Source organism: Chrysochloris asiatica, unplaced genomic scaffold, assembly GCF_000296735.1.
Source record: "Chrysochloris asiatica unplaced genomic scaffold, ChrAsi1.0 scaffold00220, whole genome shotgun sequence".
NCBI lineage: Eukaryota > Metazoa > Chordata > Mammalia > Afrosoricida > Chrysochloridae > Chrysochloris > Chrysochloris asiatica.
Window position 1 is genome coordinate 3,858,137 of NW_006408738.1, and position 21,519 is coordinate 3,879,655.

Genomic DNA, 21,519 nt, shown 5'->3' on the forward strand with positions numbered 1-21,519 from the left:
TTCCCTGTAGGCACATGGGTATTATCCTATCACTTACAACATTGTACCTCATGACTGATATGGATATGTTCTTTTTGACGATGACTGCAACACCATTCCTCTTCAACTTGTCATTCCCTGCATAGTAAACCGTGTGGTTGTCAGATTCAAAATGGCCAATACCAGTCCATTTCAGCTCATTAATGCCTAAGATATTGATGTTGATGCGTTCCATTTCATTTTTAACAACTTCCAGTTATCCCAGATTCATAGTACATACGTTTCATGTTCCGATTTTCAGTGGATGTTTACAGCTGTTTCTCTTCATTTTGAGTTGTGCCTCATCAGCAAATGAAGGTCCCGTAGGCTTGTCTATCACAAGCTTTACTCCTTTCACGTCATCACGGTCAGCTCTTCTGTGAGGAGGCATCTCTTCCCCAGTGGCATTTTGAGTGCCTTCCAACCCTAGGGTCTCATTTTCCAGCACTATATCTGAGAGTGTTTCTCTGCTATTCATAAGGTTTTCAGTGACTAAATATTCGGAAGTAGTTCGTCACTCTTCCTAGTCTGTCTTTGTCTAGAAGCTCATCTGAAATCTGTCCACCATGGGTGACCCTGCTGGTTATTTAAAATACTGGTGGCATAGCTTTCAGAGTCACAGCAACTCACAAGCCACCACAGTACGACAAACTGACAGACAGGTGGTGGCCGTTTGGTTTTAATTGGACCTTCCTCCTTACTAAGCATGATATCCTTCATGGACTGTTTTTTCCTGATTATATATCCAAAGTATGGGAGACAGAGTCTAGCCATCCTGGGTTCTTAGGAACATTCAGGCTGCACTTTTTCCAACACAGATTTTGTTCTTTTGGCAGTCTACAGTAATGTTTATACTCTTCTCCAACACCGTAACTCAAATGCATCAGGTCTATTGTGGTTTTCCTACTTCCATGTCAGCTGTAATGTGTATATTGAAAATAACATGGTTTGGTCAGGCACACGTTTAGCCCTCACACTGACATCTTTGCTTTTTAATACTTTAAAGAATTCTTGTCCAGAAGATTTACCTGATGCCACGTACCTAGTACGTCATTTGATTTCTTGACTGCTGCTTCCTTGAGTGTTGAAGCACATTTCTCCAGGTCTTTGCACATTTCAATATATTTGACTACTTCTTGAGCCTATTCAGCTCAAAATAGAGTACTTCTTTTCTATTCACCTCTTGCCCCTCCTCATTTCTTCGTACGCTGGAGAGCAAGTTTCAGAGTCTTTTGCCATCCATTTGGCTGTTTTTCTGTTTTCTTGTCTAAATGACCCTATTGCTTTCTTTCCATAACTCTTCTGATCTTTAGTCATTAGTGTCTAATGCATCAAAATCTGTTCTTGCTGTGGGATCTGTTCACAGTCATATTTTGGCTCTTGTGGACTTAATTCTTATTTTCTTCAGCTTCACTCTGAACTTGCATATGAGCAATTGATGGTGTGTTCCAAAGTCTGCCCTTGGCCTTGCTTAGGCTGATGATTTGGAGCTTTTTCACCTTCCCTTTCTACAGATTTGGTGAATTTGATTTGTGGATATTCCTTCTGGAGAGTTCCATGTGTACAGTAGTCTTCTATTTTGTTTAAAAAAGGAACTTGCAACGAAGAAGTCATTGGTGTTGCAGAATTCTATCATGTGATCTGCTAACCTCAGGATCAGCCATTCGAAACTACCAGCTGTTCCGCAGGAGAAAGAGGAGGCTTTCTTCTCTCGTAAAGATATATAGCCTTGGAAACCCTGTATAGAGGGTCGCTATACATAACAACAACAACATTCCAATTGTCAGTCACTGTCACCACATCTTGCTCGTGTGTTTTATCAATTTCAGACTGAAGTTGTTAGGATTCTTCTGGCTTTAGTTGTTGGTGCATAAATTTGAAGAATAGTAAAATTAACTGGTCTTCCTTGTAGGATTATGGATATTATCCTGTCACAGACTTGTGCTTCACAATAGATCCTGAAATGTTCTTTTTGATGATGAACGCGACGCCATTCCTCTTCATTTTGTCTTTCCCGGCATATAAGCCATGTGATTATCGTAGCCACAATGTCCAGTAGCAGTCCATTTCAGCTCAGTATGCCTCGGGTGCAGCCCTGGTGTGGTGCTGCTGGACCATGTGCAGTGATCATGTACAGTGTCACTGTGAACCTCAAGGGTCACTGTGAGTGGAAACCGACCCAGTGACACTTAACAGAGTCTAGGGTGTCGCTGTTTATGTGTTCCAGCTTCCAATTTTCTTAGATTCATACTTTATACATTCCACGTTCAAGTTATTAAGGGATGTTTACAGCTATTTCTTCTCATTTTGAGTTGTGCCCCATTAACAAATGAAGGTCTGGAGAGCTTTACCCTGTTCACGTCTTCGTGGTCAACTTTACTTTGAAGAGGCAGCTCCTCCACCATCTCCATCCTGAGATGCTCACTTTCCGGCTGTGTGTCCTGACAGTGGTCTCAGGGTCTTCCTCATGTTTCAGATTGACTGTTCTGGTGCTAATAGTGTACCACTGATGTTCATATGGTATTCAGTGAGCAGATATTTGGAAGGAGTCCTTCTCTCCTTTATCCTGGTTTGTCTTAGTCTGGAAGCTCACCTGAAGGCTGGTGTTTCAAGTACTGGTAGCATAACTTCTAGTATCATAGCAAATGCCAGCTGCCACAGTCTGATAAACGGACTGAGGATTCGGGACACGTCCTGTGAGTACTCCTAGTAGTTACAGCGCTGTGTTGCTAATGAAAGGTTTGATAGTTGCGGCCCACCAGCTTCATGATGGGATCACCAGCCTTGGAATCTTTCTGGAGCAGGTCTGTGTCCTGTCCGGTCTCTGTGAGTTGGAATGGACTTGACAGCAGTGTCTGTTTATTTAGTCCTTTTACTATAGAAGGAGTCCTAGGATATGTGGTCTTTATGATGAATTTCTTTCCCTTAATGTAGTTGTTTCAAGGTTCATACATGTGCCATGTACCAGGACTTCATTCAAGATTTGTGTTTTAAATTCTTCACCCCATACGGATGTGCAAAATTATGTGGTGGTGGCAGTCATTCTCGCCTCAACCCTCTCTGCTTCTCGCTTGGGTTCAGTAATCCATTGCATTGGCCACACAGAACTCGGACGATATGCTCACAGTTTCGGGGTTAATTAGGGAAGTGTAACAAGTTACAATACAGGGTCAGAAGATGCTCACAGCACCGGTATTTCAGTTAGCTGCTGATCAGTTCTCACAGGTTACCACACTTCACCATAAACCTTAGCCTGAAGACACTTGGCTGTAGCTCTTTGGATCAGCAAACCTAGTTGTACCCTCAGTGAAGTGCCTGCAAGTACATTTCCTGTCCAGACTCACTCATCCTTCCCTGTTCCTTCGGCTCTGTCTCCCGCTCTGGCTCTTGGCTCTTCAGCTGCTGCTCCTCGGCTTGTCCTCCAGGGTCCAGGAGGCTCAGTGTGCAGGGATCTCTGGCTTCAAAAGATGCACTCCACTCCTGGCTCTTCATTGATAGTACTGAGATCTCCTCTTTTGCTTCTGAGAAGGTTCATTTGATATCCATACGACAGTTTCAAGGGTCAGTTCTGCTAACATCCATAATTGAATCATGTGATCCAATCAGTAGCTCTCCTACCTTCTCTTACCTAGATCCATCAGGGCAGGAATGGTTTTTTGTGTGAGTTGCAGACTGTGGCTTGGAAAGACATTAAATAATTCATTGCATCACAGTGTGGACTCAAAATCTTTGAGTGTGGTAGATGGAAAAAAATATTTTCAAAGTTGCTTAAAAAGAATGATTCCAGTCTGTCAGATTTATAAATTAATGTATTTGACAAGAGGAATTAGACCTTGGCTTTGCTTTCTTTTTAGCTTTTTATTGGGAATTAGTGAAGGTTTACAAAGCAGATCATCAGTTTTACATTTAACCAATCCTACACGTTGCTTCATTACATGCGTGCAGTCTCCTCCATGCACTAACACTTAATGTCATTGACCTCCACTGACTTTATATATACTACATTCCCTGATGGGCTTTGCTTTCTTATGGGTGCTAAAATCCTACACTTCACCCTCTAAAATATAAGTACTCTGACATTTTTCACATAGCCCTCTCTTTTCCTTTTATTTTAATATATAGACATAAATGCTATTGAAGATGTCGTCTGTATTCATTGTTTACGTCAAAACCAGTCAGATGCAATGCCTTCAAGTTGATTCCAATACATAGTGACCCTATATAGGGTTTCCAAGCCTATAAATCTTTATAGGAGCAGAAAGCCTCATCATTCTTCTCCGGAATGTCTGGGGCGTTTGAACTGCCGACCATGAGTTTAGCAATCCTTTGCTTATCCTTATCCTACAGCCCCACCAGAACGCTTTATTTTCTACGAAGAACCCTTTTTTTCTGGTTCTGCTTATTTATTTTTCAGCTGCATCCCTGAAATTAGGAAAGCTGTGAGTGAATCTAATCTTTACGTAAATGCAGTCTGTATTGTCTAAATGACGGGAATAACAATTTGTTTTTTAGGGCACATGCTGCTAAACTTAAGTTCTGGCAAGCAAGATTTTCTAAAGGAGGTCGTGGAGTCCTTTGCCAATAAGAGTGGGCTGTCTGCTTTATATGACGCTCTGTTTTCTGGTCAGTCCTCTAAGGACAGCTCTTTCCTGGGTAGTGACGACATTGGGGACATTGATGAGCAAGCACCGGCTCCTGAGGATTTGGCTAGATATGATGCTGGTAAGTTGTTTCTTTCAGGAAAAAAAATGCCACATCTTAATTTGTTTATATTGAGAACAAAAAGAAAGAAAGTGAATTTCTCATGACTCACAATCCAGAAAAAAGACACGATTTTCCTTTAAGGATGTTTTTTGGGGGTAAAGGGACTGCATGTATTTTTTATTTGTTAATCCTACTGTATATAAAATTTGTCTTGTTTCCTTGCTTTTTTCCATAGTAATTATATTTGACTCTTTATGAGGAGCTCTCTCGTAGCCTAGTGGTTACGAATTGGCTGCGAACCTTAAGATCAGCAGTTTGAAACTACCAGCTGTTCCGTGGGAGAAAGATGAGGCTTTGTGCTCCCATAAAGATTTACAGCCTCGGAAACCCTGTCCAGGGTCACTATGAGCCGGAACTGATTGTAGGGCATGTAACAACAACAACAAGAAGTATCATTTTAATGGCAGTGTAATCTTTTTTATGAATTTGTCAGGATTGTCTTACATTATTGTCAATTTTTAAGCATCCAAGTTGTTTTGAATGTTTCATTATTAAAAATAATATAGTAATGAAAATTTTTATAAGCTGTATGCATTTCATGTTATTTCCACAGAAATGCTTAAAATGGTTTTACTGAGACCCAGTAGAAGGATAACGTTTTAAAGTCTTTTTCCAGTTGCAGTATTGTCACAAAGTTTGTACCTCTCTGTTCCCAGAAGCCTGTAACTTTCCCTTATTGAATTTCTTATATAAGAGAAGTTTTCTCACTAGCTACTAGGTTAATGTAGTGGTATCCTGTTATCATAATTAGTCTTTACTAAAGGAAAATCCATGATTTAAAAATTTCATAGTAAGTGTTGTGAATTTGGTGTCTCAGTGCCCTTGGCTTTTTGTAGTCTCCTGGTGGCTCCGTGGCTAAGTCTCCGCTGCTAACCTGGAGAGAGCCGGATGTGGCAGCTTGCTTTCATAGACTTAGGGCCTTTGAAGGCCTCTGGGGCACTTCTCTGTCCTGTCGAATCCTTCTGAGTTGGAATTGATTGCAGTTGGTTTAGTTTTTGGTTTGAGTCTCTTATTTCTTAGATGGGCTTTAAAACTTAACTTTCTCTTCTTTAACGATTTTTATTAAAATTCCTGTGTATGAAGTTTGGGGACTTTTAATAGAAGCATGGAAATCTGCTTATGGAAGTTTCTCACCTGTGACACAGAAAAACAATTGTAAAATGAAAGTACATATAATGTGTGCCAATTGCCTAAAACTGTTTTTCTTAATTTCAGGAGCCATTCGAGCACATAGTGGTAGTCTTCAGCACCTTACCTGGCTTGGCTTACAGTGGAATTCACTGCCTACCTTGCCTGCAGTTCGAAAATGGTTAAAACAGCTGTTTCATCATTTGCCCCAGGAAACCTCAAGGCTTGAAACAAATGCCCCTGAATCAATATGTATTTTAGATCTTGAAGTAAGCTTATATTTGAAGGAAATGAAATATTTTGAGTTTTATTTATTTATTCTTCTTACTTAAATTCATTTTTCATTAAATAAAACAGGTATTTCTACTTGGAGTAATATATACAAGCCACTTACAATTAAAAGAGAAATGCAATTCTCACTACAGTTTCTATCAGCCGCTCTGCTTACCGTTTCCTGTGTGTAAACAGCTTTGTACAGAAAGACAGAAATCTTGGTGGGAGGCAGTTTGTAATCTGATTCACAGAAAAGCAATGTAAGTAATGAAACACAAATATGCCTTTGGCTCATTGTCCATGTTTTACAGGAGATTTAACTCTTATGTGACAATCAATATACATTTGTAATTTTATTGAATACAATTGTTTTTAGACCTGGAACCTCGGCGAAATTGCGACTTGTAGTTCAGCATGAAATAAACACTCTGAGGGCGCAGGAGAGGCACGGCCTTCACCCTGCTCTGCTGATACACTGGGCGAAATGTCTGCAGAAAACGGTGAGTTCAGTAAAGTCTAAAAATCGTTCGCTATTAATGGAAAGTCTTTTCGTCCTGAAACAGTAGTAACTTGTTTAGAGCATGCCAGGAGAAATGTCATTTTCAATCCTGCCACAAAGTGTATAAGTAGTTTCAGTGCCCGATACACTATAACTGCTCTCTCTACATCCTAGTGACTATTAATTAGTCATTTTTACCATAATCATTGCTCAGACTGAGAAAAACTTTTCTATGTGGTGTTAGTACGTGCCGTTGGGTTGGTGCTCACTAATATTGTCGAGTCAGTGACAACTAATAATGACCCTGTGCACGACGGAACGAAACACTGCCCGGTCCTGTGCCAAGCAGCCCATCGCTGCTGCCTCTGTGCCAGTCCATCTTGTTGGGCGTCTTCCTCTTGTTTGCCGACCCTCCACCTTACCAAGCATGATGTCCTTCTCCAGGGACTGGACTCTCCTGATAATACGTCCAAACTATAAGAGGCGAGATCTGGCTATTCTGGCTTCTAAGGAACATGGTGGCTGTTCTTCCAACACAGATTTATTTTTTCTTTTGGCAGTCTGTGCTATTTTAATATTCTCTTCCAATACCGTAGTTCACATGCATCAATTCTTCTGTGGTCTTCTTTATTCATTGTCTAACTTTCACATGCATACAAGGGTCTTGAAAATTCAATGGGTTGGTGTCAGGTCCACTGTAGTTCTTAAACTGACGTTTTTGCTCTTGAACTCTTTAAAGAGGGCTTGTGCACAGATTTGCCTAATGCAATATATTAACGTTTGATTACTTGACTGCTCCTTCCATGAGTGTTGGTGGTTGATACAAGCAAAATCCAGTTTTTGACAACTTGTATCTTTTCTCCATTTATATAGATGTTATTTATTGGTTCAGCAGGGGGGATTTTTGTTTCCTTTACATGGACGTGCAACCCATAACAACGGCTGTTGTCTTTGATCTTCATAAGTTAGTAATTTAAGTTTTCTTCGCTCTCAGCAAGCAGGGTTGTATCAGCGCATATTCCAGGTTGTTAGTGAGTCTTCCTCTAGTCTTTTTTTTGGGGGCCCCTTTTCTTTTTCTTAATGTTTTATTGCGAATTATATGATAGTTTACATGGGGGAACTTTAGTTTTACATTCATTCCATCGTATATCACCTCATTTCCTCTATTCTTGATGCCACATTCTTCTTCATGTAATCCAGCTTCTTGGATTATTTGCTCAGCATACAGATTGAATAGTATGGTGAAAGAATACAGCCCTGGCACACACCTTTGCTAATTTTGGCCATTCTCTGTTCCATTGTTGTGTTTGAACTCTACTGCCTTTTGGTCTGTGTGGAGGTCTCTGTGAGGTAGTGCAAAACTTTGTAGGTTAAGGCATTTGCTGCTGTTCAGTCATTTCTAAAGCTTTGTTAGGTGTGTTCTGTGGAAGAATTTAATGTGGATAACTGGCTCTTTGACAAAACTGTGACATTTACAGAGAGGCATATTATGGTTGTGTAAAAACAGCACCTCTTACAAAGATTGGGTTGACGACCTTACTAGGGGCTATCATTTAATATGATTGAAATTTAGATCTAGAATGATCACTAGTGTTAAGGTTGTTTGTAATTTATTTCAGTAATTGGTAAATTGAGTAAATGGTGAGAAATTTTGTTTGGCTTTGATTTGAAAAAATGTTTATAAACTTTATTTTAAAAGCACTCTTCCCCCATGATTCCTCTTCCCTCTGCAATTTCCCTGTCTAGCAGTGTATACATGTGTGGTACATTGGTTAACAGTTTGAGCCAATATTGAAACACTGTTCGTACTATCAGGTGCAGTGGAGTGGAAACTGATTCATAGAGACCTTACATGAGTTTTAACCAATGTTTCATGTATCCAATATTACAGTATCATACAGAATAGTTTAATTGTCCTAAGAATTCCATGCTCTACCTGTTCATTATATCCCCCACTCCTGGCCCCTGGCAACACTGATTGTTTTCTTAACAGTCTTGGTGAAATTGCCTTTTCCAGAACAGTCATATGGTGTTGAAGTCATAACGGCATACATCTTTTCAGTTTGCCTTCGATCCCCACATTTAGCAATGCATAGTGCTAAGATTCCGCCATGTCATTTCATACCTCGTATTGTCTCTGAAGAATACTCTGTGAATATGCCATGATTTGCTTATTTGTACATCTGTTGAAGGACATTTTAGTTCCTTTAAATTTTGGCAACTGAAAAAAGCTGCTCTAAAGCTTTGCGTACAGGTTTTTATGTGGACGTAAATTTTCAGTCCTTTGGGCAGATAAGCTAGGAGTACAGTTGTTGGGTACAAAAACCTAGCTTTATGATAAAGCTGTCAGAATGATGCTTACTGTTTTACCTTCCTGTTCCTGTTGTTCCACATTTTGACCAACATTTGGTCTTCTCAGTGCTTTGTGTTGCAGTCACTCTAATAGGTGTGTGCATTCTTTGTGGGGTGCTTGTCGGATAAGCAGTGGACTGCTAACAGCAAGGTTGATGGTTCAAACCTACCAGCCGCTCCTTGGAAACCCTGTACAGGGTCTCTGTGAGTCAGCATGGACTCGACAGCTCTTCACAACAACACTAGGTGTATCGTGCCCTCTCAGTGGTCCTATTGCCCCATCTGTGTGGTGAGGTGGTGACTTGTCAGTTCATATCTTCTGCTTACTTTGTGATTTGGTGGTTTGTTTTCTTATTTTCAGTTTTAAGAGTTCTTTGTACAGTTTGTATAAAAGTCTTTTTTCAGATATGTGTTTTGAAAGTGTTTTCAACCAGCTTGTGACTTGTGTTTTAATCTGACAGTGTCTTTCAAAGACCTGAAGTTTTCATTTTAATGTATACTACAGCTTATTATTTCTCTTATATGAGTTATGCTTTTGGTGTCATATAAACATGATACCATTAGTTTTTCATGCTATTCATTGCTTGGACCATCCAACATCAGGTACTCAAAAAAAAAGGGGAGGGGGGAAAAAAAAAAGGTCATTATTGAACCCAACGCCACCTAGATTTTTCTCCTATGTTATCTAGAAATTGCAGTGTTTTGCTTCTGACTCTTAGGTCAGTAATCCATCTTGAGTTAACTTTTGTGAAAAGCATAATTTTAGATTCTTTGTCAGTTTCTTTGCCAGTACGATACTGTCTTAGTCACTATAACTTTATGTCTAAAAGTTTGGGTAGTAGTCTTCCAGCTCTAACCTATTGTATCAGAATCACTTTGCTATTACTGACAAAAAAAAAAACTTAATGGAATTTTGATTGTGATTGAGTTGAATCTGTAGATCAAGAAACTGGTATCTTAACTTATTTTTGAGCAGTGTTTTGTAACAGCACTCTCTGTATAGAGTTTTCATAGGGGAGCAGAAGATACTGAAATTGATGCCCGTTTTCCTAGAGAAAAGCAAGAAAAATGAAAAAATTATTTGCAAAAGATCAGGGACTGTGTAATAAGATTTTAGATTGTGACTCATTCATTTACATCTTTGATTTCTTTTATCCGAGTTTTGTAATTTACAACTAAATATTTTATTTTGGGGGGTGCTCATATAAATAATCTGAGTGGCGCGATAAGATAAGCACTGGACTGTTAGCTGCAAGGTAAGCAGTTCAAACCCTCCAGCCACTCCTCAGAAACCGGATGCAGTGTCACTGTGAGTCTGAACCAACTAGATAGGCCTTAAAAACGACAGTAGCAGGAGTACAAGTGGTGGTCTGTCTCCTTTCCATTCGCAGTTGTTCACTTCTGTAGTGCACGGAAGCAGTTGGCCTTGGAGAGCCGTCGGTTCGTTTTAGGTCAAGCAGGGCTTTTTTTGCTGATTTTTTTTTTTTTTGAGATTTTCTCCAGTTCCATCTGAGAACGAAGACTCGGTTTCTTGCTTCTTTCCCAATCATTATGCCTGTACTTCCTTTTTTTGCTTAATTGCATTAGCTAGGACTTCTAGTGAAATGAATAGGAAAACTAAGAGGAGACGTCTTGATCTTATTTTCTTGATTAGAAATTTTAAACAACTTTGACCATTTGTGAATATGTTTTAGATCTAATGATGTATGTTCCTTACGTTATGTGTACCTACCTGTCTATTTTAGGGCAGCGAGCTTAATTCTTTTTATGATCAGCGGGAATACATAGGCAGAAGTGTTTATTACTGGAAGAAAGTATTACCATTGTTGAAGACAATCAAAAAGAACACCAGTATTTCTGAACCCACGGATCCTTTGTTCAAACATTTTCATAGTGCAGACATACAGGTAAGAGGGAATCCTTGAATGAATTAAATGGAGATGAGAATTTTTAGTTTATAAGGAAAGAAATAAAGATCTCAACTGCTCTAATGGCTATTTAATGGAACTCTTGTTTTCTGAACTCATTATCAGTCACAGATGTAACAGGAAAGATGAATGGAGTTCAAACTTACCAGCTGCTCCTCGGAAACCCTGTACAGGATCACTATGGATCGGAATCAACTCGACAAACAAATTTCGTTGTTGTTGTGAAGTGCTGTCGAATTGGTTCTGACCCATAGCGACCCTGTATAGGGTTTCCAAGGAGCAGCTGGTGAGCTTGAACCGCCAACCTTGCAGTTCAAACGGCTTTGCAGTCTGACTCATTAACCCACAGCACCACTCCAGGACTCCTTTGTTAATCTCGTTAGGTCATAGTAAAATCATTTGTATTAGATGTTCTCTGTGGAGGCAAAGGCAATTTGACTAAAACTCATCTGAATTTGTTTAGGTCGTTGAAATTGGTGACTATGAAGAAGAAGCACAGCTGACGTTTGCTCTGTTGGATGCAGTTAATGGGAATCTCGAAGATGCTGTGGCAGCTTTTGAATCGATCAAAAGCGTAGTTTCATACTGGAATCTTGCACTGGTAAGTAAATGAGGTACTTAGATTAAAAAATAAAAACTGGAAAAAAAATTGTTTTATAATAGCACTCTTTGTCTAGATTTTTCATAGGAAAGCAGAAGACATTGAAAATGATGCCCTTTCTCCTGAAGAACAAGAAGGATGTAAAAATTATTTGCGAAAGACCAGGGACCATCTAATCAAGATTTTAGACGGTAGTGACGCAGATCCATCAGTGATTAAGAAAGTAAGTTACAGGTTTTTGTCTCCTTTTGTGCTGATGATTGGATGATAGATATTTTTGCCTTGGTTTTATATTTTGATCATTTCAGAAATGCTTAGTAATACATTATGAAAGAATGGGAAGTATGTTTGTGCATGTAACTGCTTCCTAGTTTTGTTCTGTCTTAGATTCACTCTATCAGTTTTTAACTTGGGAATCTGAGTAATGTTGGGGAATTTCAGAAGCTTTTTAAAGCAGTATGCAACTGCGTGTGTTGTTATCCCAGCAATGTACTCACAACAGAGTCCTACAACCAGTGGACTGGTACACAGTTCAACATTGTGTTAAAATTAAAACTGAACGTTGTTGCTGACAATGAGAGGATTTTCTTCTTACCCTTCTCATGTACTCTGGACCAGTGGTATTCTCAGCTGTCATTGATCTGAGAATGCTGGCAGGATACTCAATTCTGTCAGCACAGCTTTCCTTCTCAGTTTCCTGCTAATTCATGTGTGTTGCTATTATGTGATTTGGATTTATGTTGTCTGGGTTCTAACTCATAGTGACCCTGTATAGGGTTTCCAAGGAGCGATTGGTGGGTTTGAACTGTTGACCCTGCTGTTAAGCAGCCCAGTGCTTGTCCTATAGTGCCACATCAGGTCTCATATTGTGTCTGTATTGAGTCAGTTCCAACTCACCATGACTTCGTAGAGGGTTTCCAAGGAGCACGCTGGTGAGCTTGTTAAATTCTTGCCCTATGGTGTCACCCAGGAATCCAAAATGTTTCTATTTTTCCTATTCTAAAATCATTGGAAAACGTTAGTAACTTACCTGTTTTGTTTACTTGAAGTAACTTCCCTATTAATATTATGGCTAATAGAAATACAGAAACATCTTTGATGTTAAGAATTGAAAGACTGTACTATTTGAAGTATGATGTGCTTGCTATACAAAAGTTATCAAGATGTAAATACTTTCAGAGTTCTTTGATTTTTTTTGGATAAACTAAAGACCTTGTTTACAAAGGTAACTAAACATAGGTTTCGGGATATACCCTTGGTTGTTTGATGATGCATGATGGGGATTGTAATCATGGCAATGAAACGATATACAATAGGATGAATGTAATGCTTAATGTTCGTTCATGTAAACTATCACATAATTCACAATAAAAAAAAAAAAAAAGGTAACTAAACATAAACACCTTTTCTGTTTAGTTACCTGTGCCTCTGGAGTCTGTAAAGGAGATGCTTAATTCTGTTATGCAAGAACTTGAAGACTATAGCGAAGGAGGTCTGCTCTATAAAAACGGTTCTGTAAGAAATGTAGATTCAGAAATAAAACATTCTACACCATCTCCCTCCAAATATTCTCTATCACCAAGTAAAACTTACAAGGTAAGTAGGAAAAAGCCCACTTTTAAAACGTTTCTGATCTCAATGTTCTAAAAACTATTTTTTTATTGTTGTGACCGTTACTTTTGTAGTATTCTCCTAAAACCCCACCTCGATGGGCAGAAGATCAAAATTCTATACTGAAAATGATCTGCCAACAAGTAGAAGCTATTAAGGTAAATGACTTACTGTCTTTAAACCATTTTTCTAGTTCTCTTACGACACGCAGTACTTGAGCGCTTCCTTGCTTCTTCCTAAAGCTGCCAACGTGTCTGCTGCCTGTGACCATAGCTGAGTCCAGGCTTTGTATACTTCCGTCTTGATACCATATTTGTAAATGCCTAATGACTGTGCTTCCTCTTTCACAGACAGGGACCGTTTGATTGTGATTCCTGACATAGAGGAAGTACTCTCATGATTTGACTTAGTAATAACAGCAGTGAATCTGAGCTTGTTTTTTTTTTTTTTTTTTTTTTTCTGAAATTGGCTGTGGGTTAGATTTACAGCTAGTAATTGAAAAGTGGTCCAAGCCTTAAAAAGTATCTCTTTAAATATTTTCACAAGAATTTGACTCTTAATTGAATAAGGAAGTAGTTTTAACTGTAGAGTTCCAAGGGTCTTTACTTTCTTGGAGTCGGAAGTGCAAAAGTAGATATTATCATGTTCAAATTGGACAAGAAATAAATTAAACTTTTTGAGTTCCCCCATAGTTGACTGACTCCGTGTGCGTCGGGGTGGACCTGACAGCACACAGCCACACAGAAGAAAGGTGTATGGAACTTGGTCATGGTAGTTGGGAAGTTGTGCTCTCAGGCTGACTTGCAGGGTTTTGTAAAGTGTAATGAGCACTATGTGAGACTTAAAATAGGTTTGTAGAGGAAGCATGTTTTAATTTGCATAAAGAATTTAACGCTAACCTTGTTTAATCATGACTTCTGAAATTACTTATAATTTTGACGGCATATATATACTTCCCACAACATGTCTGTCAGTTTGTCGTACTTTGGTGGCTGGTGTGTTGCTGTGATTCTGGAAGCTATGTCACCAGCATTTTAAATAGCAGCAAGGTCAAGATGAGCTTCCAGACAAAGACAGACTAGGACAAAGGAGAGACAAACTCCTTCCAAGTATTTACTCACTGACAACCTTCTGCATAGCAGTGGAACAGTGTCAGCACCAGATTATTGAATACTGAAACATGATGAAGAACACCAGGATATTGTCAGATACAGTGCCGCAAGATGAGCCCCCCTCGTATTGAAAGGCACTCAAAATGCGACTAGGGAAGAGCTGCCTCCTCCAAGTAGAGTGGATGATGATGATGCGAATGAAGTAAAGCCCTCGGAACCTTCATTTGCTAATGGGGCACAACTCAAAATGAAGGGAAACAGCTATGAAAATCTACTTGTCAAAAATGAAATGGAATGTATAAACATCGATATCCTAGGCATCGGTGAGCTGAAATGGACTAATATTGGCCATCTGACAACTTCATGGTTTACTGTGTTGGGAATGACAAATTGAAGAGGAATGGTGTTGCATTCCTTGTCAAAAAGAACTTACCCAGATCAGTCATGAGGTACAACACTGCATATGCTTGCCAAAGTTGAATAGTGAATAAGGAAGACTGTAGAAGAATTGATGCATTTGAGTTAATGGTGTTGAAGGAGAATATTGAAAGTGCTATAGCATAGTGGTTACAAATCGGGATGCGAACCTCAAAGTCAGCAGTTTGAAACTACCAGCTGTTCCGCGGGAGAAACAAGAGGTTTTCTTCCGTAAAGATTTACAGCCTTGGAAACCCTGTACAGGGTCACTCTGAGTCAGTTCCGATTCCATGGCACATCAACACCACCACCATGGACTGCCAAAAGAACAAATAGATCTGTGTTTGAGGAAATCGCTGGATAATCTCCTAAGTGGAACTGACCTCCATCCTATCCTATGCTATACCTGCCAAGATGAATAGTTCTGAAGTGATTGAAGTTCTGGGGTGATTTAAGTTTGCACAAGCAGTGTTTCTGGCATGGCATATTCTCAATAGTTTTAAAGGTTTTCTCCCCCCCCCCCCCCCCCCAATAGAAAGAAATGCAGGAGCTGAAACTAAACAGCAGTAACGCAGCATCTCCTCATCGTTGGCCCCCAGAGAATTATGGAGCTGACTCAGTGCCTGATGGATACCAGGGGTCACAGACTTTTCCTGGGGCTCCTCTAACAGGTACGATGGCAGTTGGGTAATCTACTTTAGTGCAAGTCACTGAACTGCTGCTTGGTTGAATTAGATGACTTGTGAAGTCACCTTGTCTATATGTTTGTTCATAGGCATGTCTTTGTCTGTTAATAACTTTAAAATAAAAGTTTTATTTGGTATTATTGATTGTTTGATAACCATCAGCAGAAACAAACAAGCTTTGTCTGATCCAGTGACTATAAAGGTGAATAGGATTCTTTAATACAACAGCTCAAAGAAGATGAGTCTGAGCTAGAATTATCTCTTGTATTATGAAAATTGTTAATTTATGCACTTAGGAGATGCCTAAGTAAAAGCTTAAGCCTGTGGGGTTAATCTTGATGGCATGCTGAGAGGCAGGAGTGTTGTTGACTTTGAGATACTAGAGTCCTAGCGTAGCAAGACGGAGCCCTTAATGGCACAGTGGGAAAGTGCCTGACTGCTGACTGGAAGGTCAGTTCCGCAGGAGCTAGACCTGGGAGCAGCTCTCATTGTGAGTATCCGTTAGGAGACGCCGTGGGCAGTTGTGCGTGGCCCTGGACCACCGCTGTGAGGCACCATGGACTTGAGAGCATGTAATGACATAAAAAGGAAAGCGTTTGAAGCCAGACCAGACTGGGCACTGCAGTGGTGCTCGATCACTCACTTGGCTGATTTGAATATGGAGATAATACCTCAAATGATTACTTTGAGCATTTGTGTGTGAGAGGGTGTGTGCTAGGCCGCCACCACACTGTATAGTTAGTAAATACTTAATAAGCCAAGGGTATTACTAGTGTACTTACTGTAGGCTATGTGTACGGATGCTTTGTCCATATAATTTATTTAATCACAACAACTCCGAGTGGTACTTACTGTTAGGAATCCCAATTTTTCACACATGGACACAGATTGAGCAACATTACATTGTTATTAAGCAGCTTGTTGTTGTTAAGTACCGTGGAGTTGGTTCCAACTCATAGTGACCCTGTACAGGGTTTCTGAGGCTGTAAATCTTTACGGGAGCACAAAGCCTCATCTTTCTCCCGTGGAACAGCTGGTAGTTTCGAACTGCTGATCTCGCAGTTAACAGCCCGATTCGTAACCACTACGCTACCAGAGCTGCTTATTATTGGGAGACTTAAAAACATTCACCTGCCAGTTTGATCCATAATTCTCCAGGCAGCCAGAATTAATAGTCAAAGTAGTTAATTTTACATGAGATCAATTCTTTAAATGTAGTTATGCATATTTCCTTCTAACTCAGGAAATATTTAAGATGCTAAGGGCTAGTTTAGCACGTTTGTGTCACACTCCATTAGGATGTACTAAGACAGCCTCACTGGCCTCTTATAACCTAACCAGACCCACTTTTGTTGAATCAATTTTGACTTGTAGCGACCCGATAGGACAAAGTGGAACTATCCCACAGGCTTCTAAGGGTTAACTAAAGATTCATAGCAGGAGACTGCTACATCTGTGACTAGTGTGTTGGCGTTGCCGAGCTTTACCACTACACTCCCAGAGCTCTCTTTCCTCTAGTTACACAGCGTCTTTGCAGGCAATACAATTAAGAAAATCTTTATAAGGTTATAACTTCCAAGATGTCACATGTTATAAAATACATGAGGTGTGTAGAGTCTTGGAGAAATACATTGACTGGCTAAGCTCATCTGGCGTTTTTCAATTCTTGTCTGGAATTGTTTGACACGTCTTGGGTCATAATTTATATTTACTTTTACCAAGTACAGGAAAGGCCTTGTGATTGTTAACCTAACGGAAATATAACATTCATATCGTCTCATTCTTACAATCACATGTGAAATTTATAGAAGGATCATCCTCATTTTACATTTGAGAAAAATGGAAAACTCCAAATGACTTATTGACAAGGTCACAAATCTGTTTTTGGCATTGAAGGCAAAAAGAGTCCAAATTTGTGTGTGTTCTTATTTTTTTCCCCATTATTGAAAGTAAAAATATACCATTGTGATCCTGGATTTAAAATAAGATGGTTATTAAACAAAGTTGAATGTGATTGTAGGAAATATTCAGAAATGCAGAACACTGAATAAATGACCACCTTTCTGTCACCTCAAATCCTCTTCACAACTGGGAGCATTTCTTTCCAGTTCTTTTTCTGTGCATGCATAATTCATTTTTTTTAATGTTTTATTGTGAATTATATGATAGTTTACATGGGAGAACATTAGTTTTACATTCATTCTATCATATATCGTTTCATTGCCATGGTTCCAATCCCTTCCATGCATCATCAACCAACCAAAGGGTATACCCTGCAAGCCTGCCCCCTGCACTATCCTCCCCCACCCTCCCCAGTCTTCAGCACACAGCCCCTTTCCCTCTCTGGATCTAAAGTCCCCAGCTGCTCCATCGCTCCACGTCATTGTCTCTGCCTCCATCTCGGGCATCACTGCTTCTCTGGGTAGGTTCCCGCTCTCGGCTCTTCTCCGTTGATGGTCCTAGAGACCTCCGATCCTGGACTGGAAAGTTAATCACTCCTTTCCTTGCTATAAAACGTCTACCTTTACAATTCCAACCCTCACAATCAGTCCTGATAACAATTATTCACTATTATATCACAAGAGATCCATCTGCATTTCATCAGCTCCGCCTAGACAGATTGGATACTACTCACTGGAGATTCTGCCTTCCTCCATGGTCCCTGGCTCTAGGTTCCCTCTTGAAAGCTAGTAAGCCAGTCACTTCTTGCCTTTGTAGCCCCCACCCCCCATTTTGGGTAGTCAATGTCCAAGTTGCCCATCCCTGTCTACTCTGTGTGTGGAGGGTGTCGGAATGATTCTTGCTGTAAGGATTTGCTCCCTCTTTTGAGCTACTGCATCCATAGGTGTAGGTCAGGTTCTTCAAATTGTATCAGATTACTCTTTTTTTTCCTCTTCTTTCTTCTTCTGCTTGAGCTCTGATCATCCAGTCATTGAAGTCAGGTCAAGTGGGTATTATCTGCAAGTGTGGGTGTTCTTGTGCAAATGCCCTCTCTTCTTATCAGCTGGACGCTTCACTCTCCACATTGTAGGGCTTAGCTCACCACTTCATTGCTGTTTTTCCCTTACTTCCCCTTATCGGTGATGAGCGTGGTCACCAATCAGAGCGTGTATTCCCATTGAGTCTTATTCTTGGAAGGGGGTTTGCACTGAGGGGACCCAACCACTTGCCTTGATGTTTCCTGGGCAAGCAACTTGTTTGTTCTTGGAGTAACAGTCCATCTGCCTCTATTGCTTTGTGTATTTCCTGTAGGTATTTCTTTCAAGAAGTATCTTCTGTTCTTCTAGCCGCTCCAGGTTGGTCTGCTCGTCCTTTCAAGTGGAAATTTCCCATCTCTGGAGATCTGGATGTGGGTCAGGCCTCTACCTATAGTCTTATGTATTGCAGAGGCTCCGCAGGAAACTCCTTCACTGGGCATGTTGTAGCCCCATTTTAGGTATTCCAGTCAGTTATAGGCAGAAGATGGACTTAACAAGCTTTCTATGGTGATGTTTCTGACTATCCTTTCTCTCCCCCTCCATTGTCTATTTTATATTATAATTCAAGGAAAACCAAGATTCAAAAAAATATGGAATGCTTCGCCAGTTTCTGTGTCATCCTTGTGCAGGGGCCCTGCTAATCTCTGTATCGTCCCAATTTTAGTATATGTGCTGCCAGAGCGAGCACCATAATTCATTATCATGTAGGCAGATGACTTAGCTTATTTCTAAAATAGAACCTTAATTTCCGAGCATTTTCTATTAAAAATAGTCTTCAAAAATACTTTCAGTGAATACAGTGGTATTCCAGCATGTACAAGTGCCACAAATTCTTATTTATGTCATTTCCACTTTTTCGTATTACTAATGATGCAGTGATCACATTCCCAGAGGTATTTTAAAGTTTTTTCAGTTGTGTTGTGAAGGCTTTTCAGAAGAGCAGTAGCAGTTTGCAGCCTTGCCATATGTATCTAATAGTGCCATCTTCTTGCTCTTTTGCTAGTGTTGAATTTTGTTAGTTTATAAAAAATCTTTGCGAATTTGTAAAAGCAAACTGGATTATGCATTTTCATGTTTCATTAGTTTACTACTAACTGTGCTCATGTTGTGGTGCTGTAAGATCAGCACACAACTGCGAGCCACAAGGTTGGCACTTCAAACTTAGCAGCTGATCTTCAGAAAGTCTGTAGAGGTTTGGAACTGCCGTGAGGGCACGTAACACTGACAGACAGTGCTCGTGGTGTCACCCAACAGTTGGAAACTAACGGCAACATCAACAGATTAACGCTTTAGAATCTTTCATCTTGTTTCCCCTCCTTTTCTCTGAATTATTGATAGGAGTCCTGGTCACTAGTGATTCAAGTTTGCACTCTCTGATTCTTGGCTCACATTACAAGGCGTTCTAGAGTCTGTGCCTTTTTCTTTCCCAAGTATTTCCAAAGACCCATCTTTACCTGGCAGTTTCGTTTGTTTTCCCAGTTGAAGATTGGGTTTCTTCAGCGCTTCTCACTGTTCTTAGCGATGTTGTGGACAGGATAACTGAGCGTCCTGGCTTCTTATCTTACTCAGCACTCTGCCCAGTAGTGGGGCAGTGTCTCTCAGCTCATGGCTCTCTCTCTATTTCTTCTTCTGCTTCTTTTGTTTCTGCACAACTCATCAGACGGGTAAACAGATGACTGTTGGTAAAGGTTTTGCCGTTGTGTCTGCTCTTTTGTTTCTGATTTTCCTCACCTAGAACCAAGTAAAAATAGATTTGACATTAACATGAGTGTTAATCATAATGTGCTTTTCCCCCTTTTCACAAACCAAGGAATACATTTTGTGTTCATTGTGAGATCATTTCTATAAATTTGTAAGGTGATTTTTGACCTGAACATCCTCAGTTTATAAACTGCAACTTCATTAATCTGTAGGTTTTCAAGGCTTGCTTCCAAGACAGCCCTTGAGATGAATCGGTGCCTGTGGGCTCCTTCACCCCCTATTGCTAGTGTCCCAGCAGTTCTGATGCTGCCTGCCTGCCATGCACTCACCGTCCACTGTCTTGGAAAAAGGAGCTGTCACCGTGTCCTTGGCTTCCTGCTTAATGCTTGTGAAGCACTTGTTCTTATTAACCACCTTGGTACTACTATCTTAGTCTTCATTTGTCCTATTTAGTAGTTTCCCCTAGTTTGTTTTAATTTTAATCTTGTTTATGATGTATTTTGGTGTATAGAAATTTAAAAACCTATAGAGTTAAATATTCCTTTGACTTCTATTGTTTTTGTATTTATAGTTCTAGCCTACCTAGAAAGTATAGACTTTTTAACAGTGTTTTCTTTTCTTTTTTGTTTTTTGTTTTTTTGTTTTTTTTTTTAGTTGCAACTACTGGCCCTTCAGTGTATTATAGTCAGTCACCAGCATATCATTCCCAGTGTCTTCTCAGACCAGCAGCTAATGTTACTCCCACCAAGGTAACGAAGGAATGATGTATACATTCATAAATACAGTTGATTCTCATCGTTCGCGGTAGTTTGGGTCTGTAAAGTCTCTGCAGATATTGAAGTAGCTAATAGCAAAGCATTGCTCTTAGGGCGAACATAGGGTTAGGTTTCCTCTGATCCTCTGGTCACAGCATTTTCATCAGTTGATCAATGCGTTACCTTTCATTATGTTTGTTTCTGTTTGAAGGTACCTTACTAAACATACACTGTTCATTCTTTAACAGTACTATAACTCATGAATGAACGAAGCTTAACGAGTATGTATTTTTCTCTGAGGGTTAGGAACACTACAGACAGTATTCATCACTGGGGGACACTTTAAACTACAAGTGCAATTACCAGCCAAGTGCATGAACAATATGGTTGTTAATAACCAGCCTGCCCAGTGGTCACTTCTGCGTAGTCAAAGGGCTAAAAGCTGAGTGGTGGTGCTCCTCTGTTTGACCTCACCTGGAAACAAGTACATTGGGTGACTCAAAAATTTTGATGCTCTGTGTGTGTCTGCAAATGACTGCAATACAACTGTGAGGACTGATGGGCGTTATCAGAAAATTTGACTCAGAAGGGAATTTGCAAATGTGGAATCCGCGAATAATGAGGATCGACTGTATCCCCCTTTTGTAACTATTTAGGCTTCCTTCATAACAAGTATAGTAGTACACTAATAGCCCT

At 39.9% G+C, this 21,519-nt stretch overlaps 1 protein-coding gene across 2 annotated transcripts in view; it reads left to right on the forward strand.

Moving 5' to 3' along the window:
* RANBP2 (RAN binding protein 2) overlaps positions 1-21,519 on the forward strand; it is a 96,956-nt gene that overhangs the window by 48,544 nt on the left and 26,893 nt on the right. For both annotated transcript variants that reach the window (XM_006873036.1, XM_006873037.1), the window contains exons 9-19: positions 4,531-4,740; positions 5,998-6,179; positions 6,268-6,443; positions 6,560-6,683; positions 10,780-10,941; positions 11,426-11,563; positions 11,640-11,786; positions 12,980-13,159; positions 13,249-13,332; positions 15,239-15,374; positions 20,723-20,817. In XM_006873036.1, the coding sequence (XP_006873098.1) occupies positions 4,531-4,740; positions 5,998-6,179; positions 6,268-6,443; positions 6,560-6,683; positions 10,780-10,941; positions 11,426-11,563; positions 11,640-11,786; positions 12,980-13,159; positions 13,249-13,332; positions 15,239-15,374; positions 20,723-20,817 (1,634 nt within the window). The remainder of the gene's footprint in view (positions 1-4,530; positions 4,741-5,997; positions 6,180-6,267; positions 6,444-6,559; positions 6,684-10,779; positions 10,942-11,425; positions 11,564-11,639; positions 11,787-12,979; positions 13,160-13,248; positions 13,333-15,238; positions 15,375-20,722; positions 20,818-21,519) is intronic.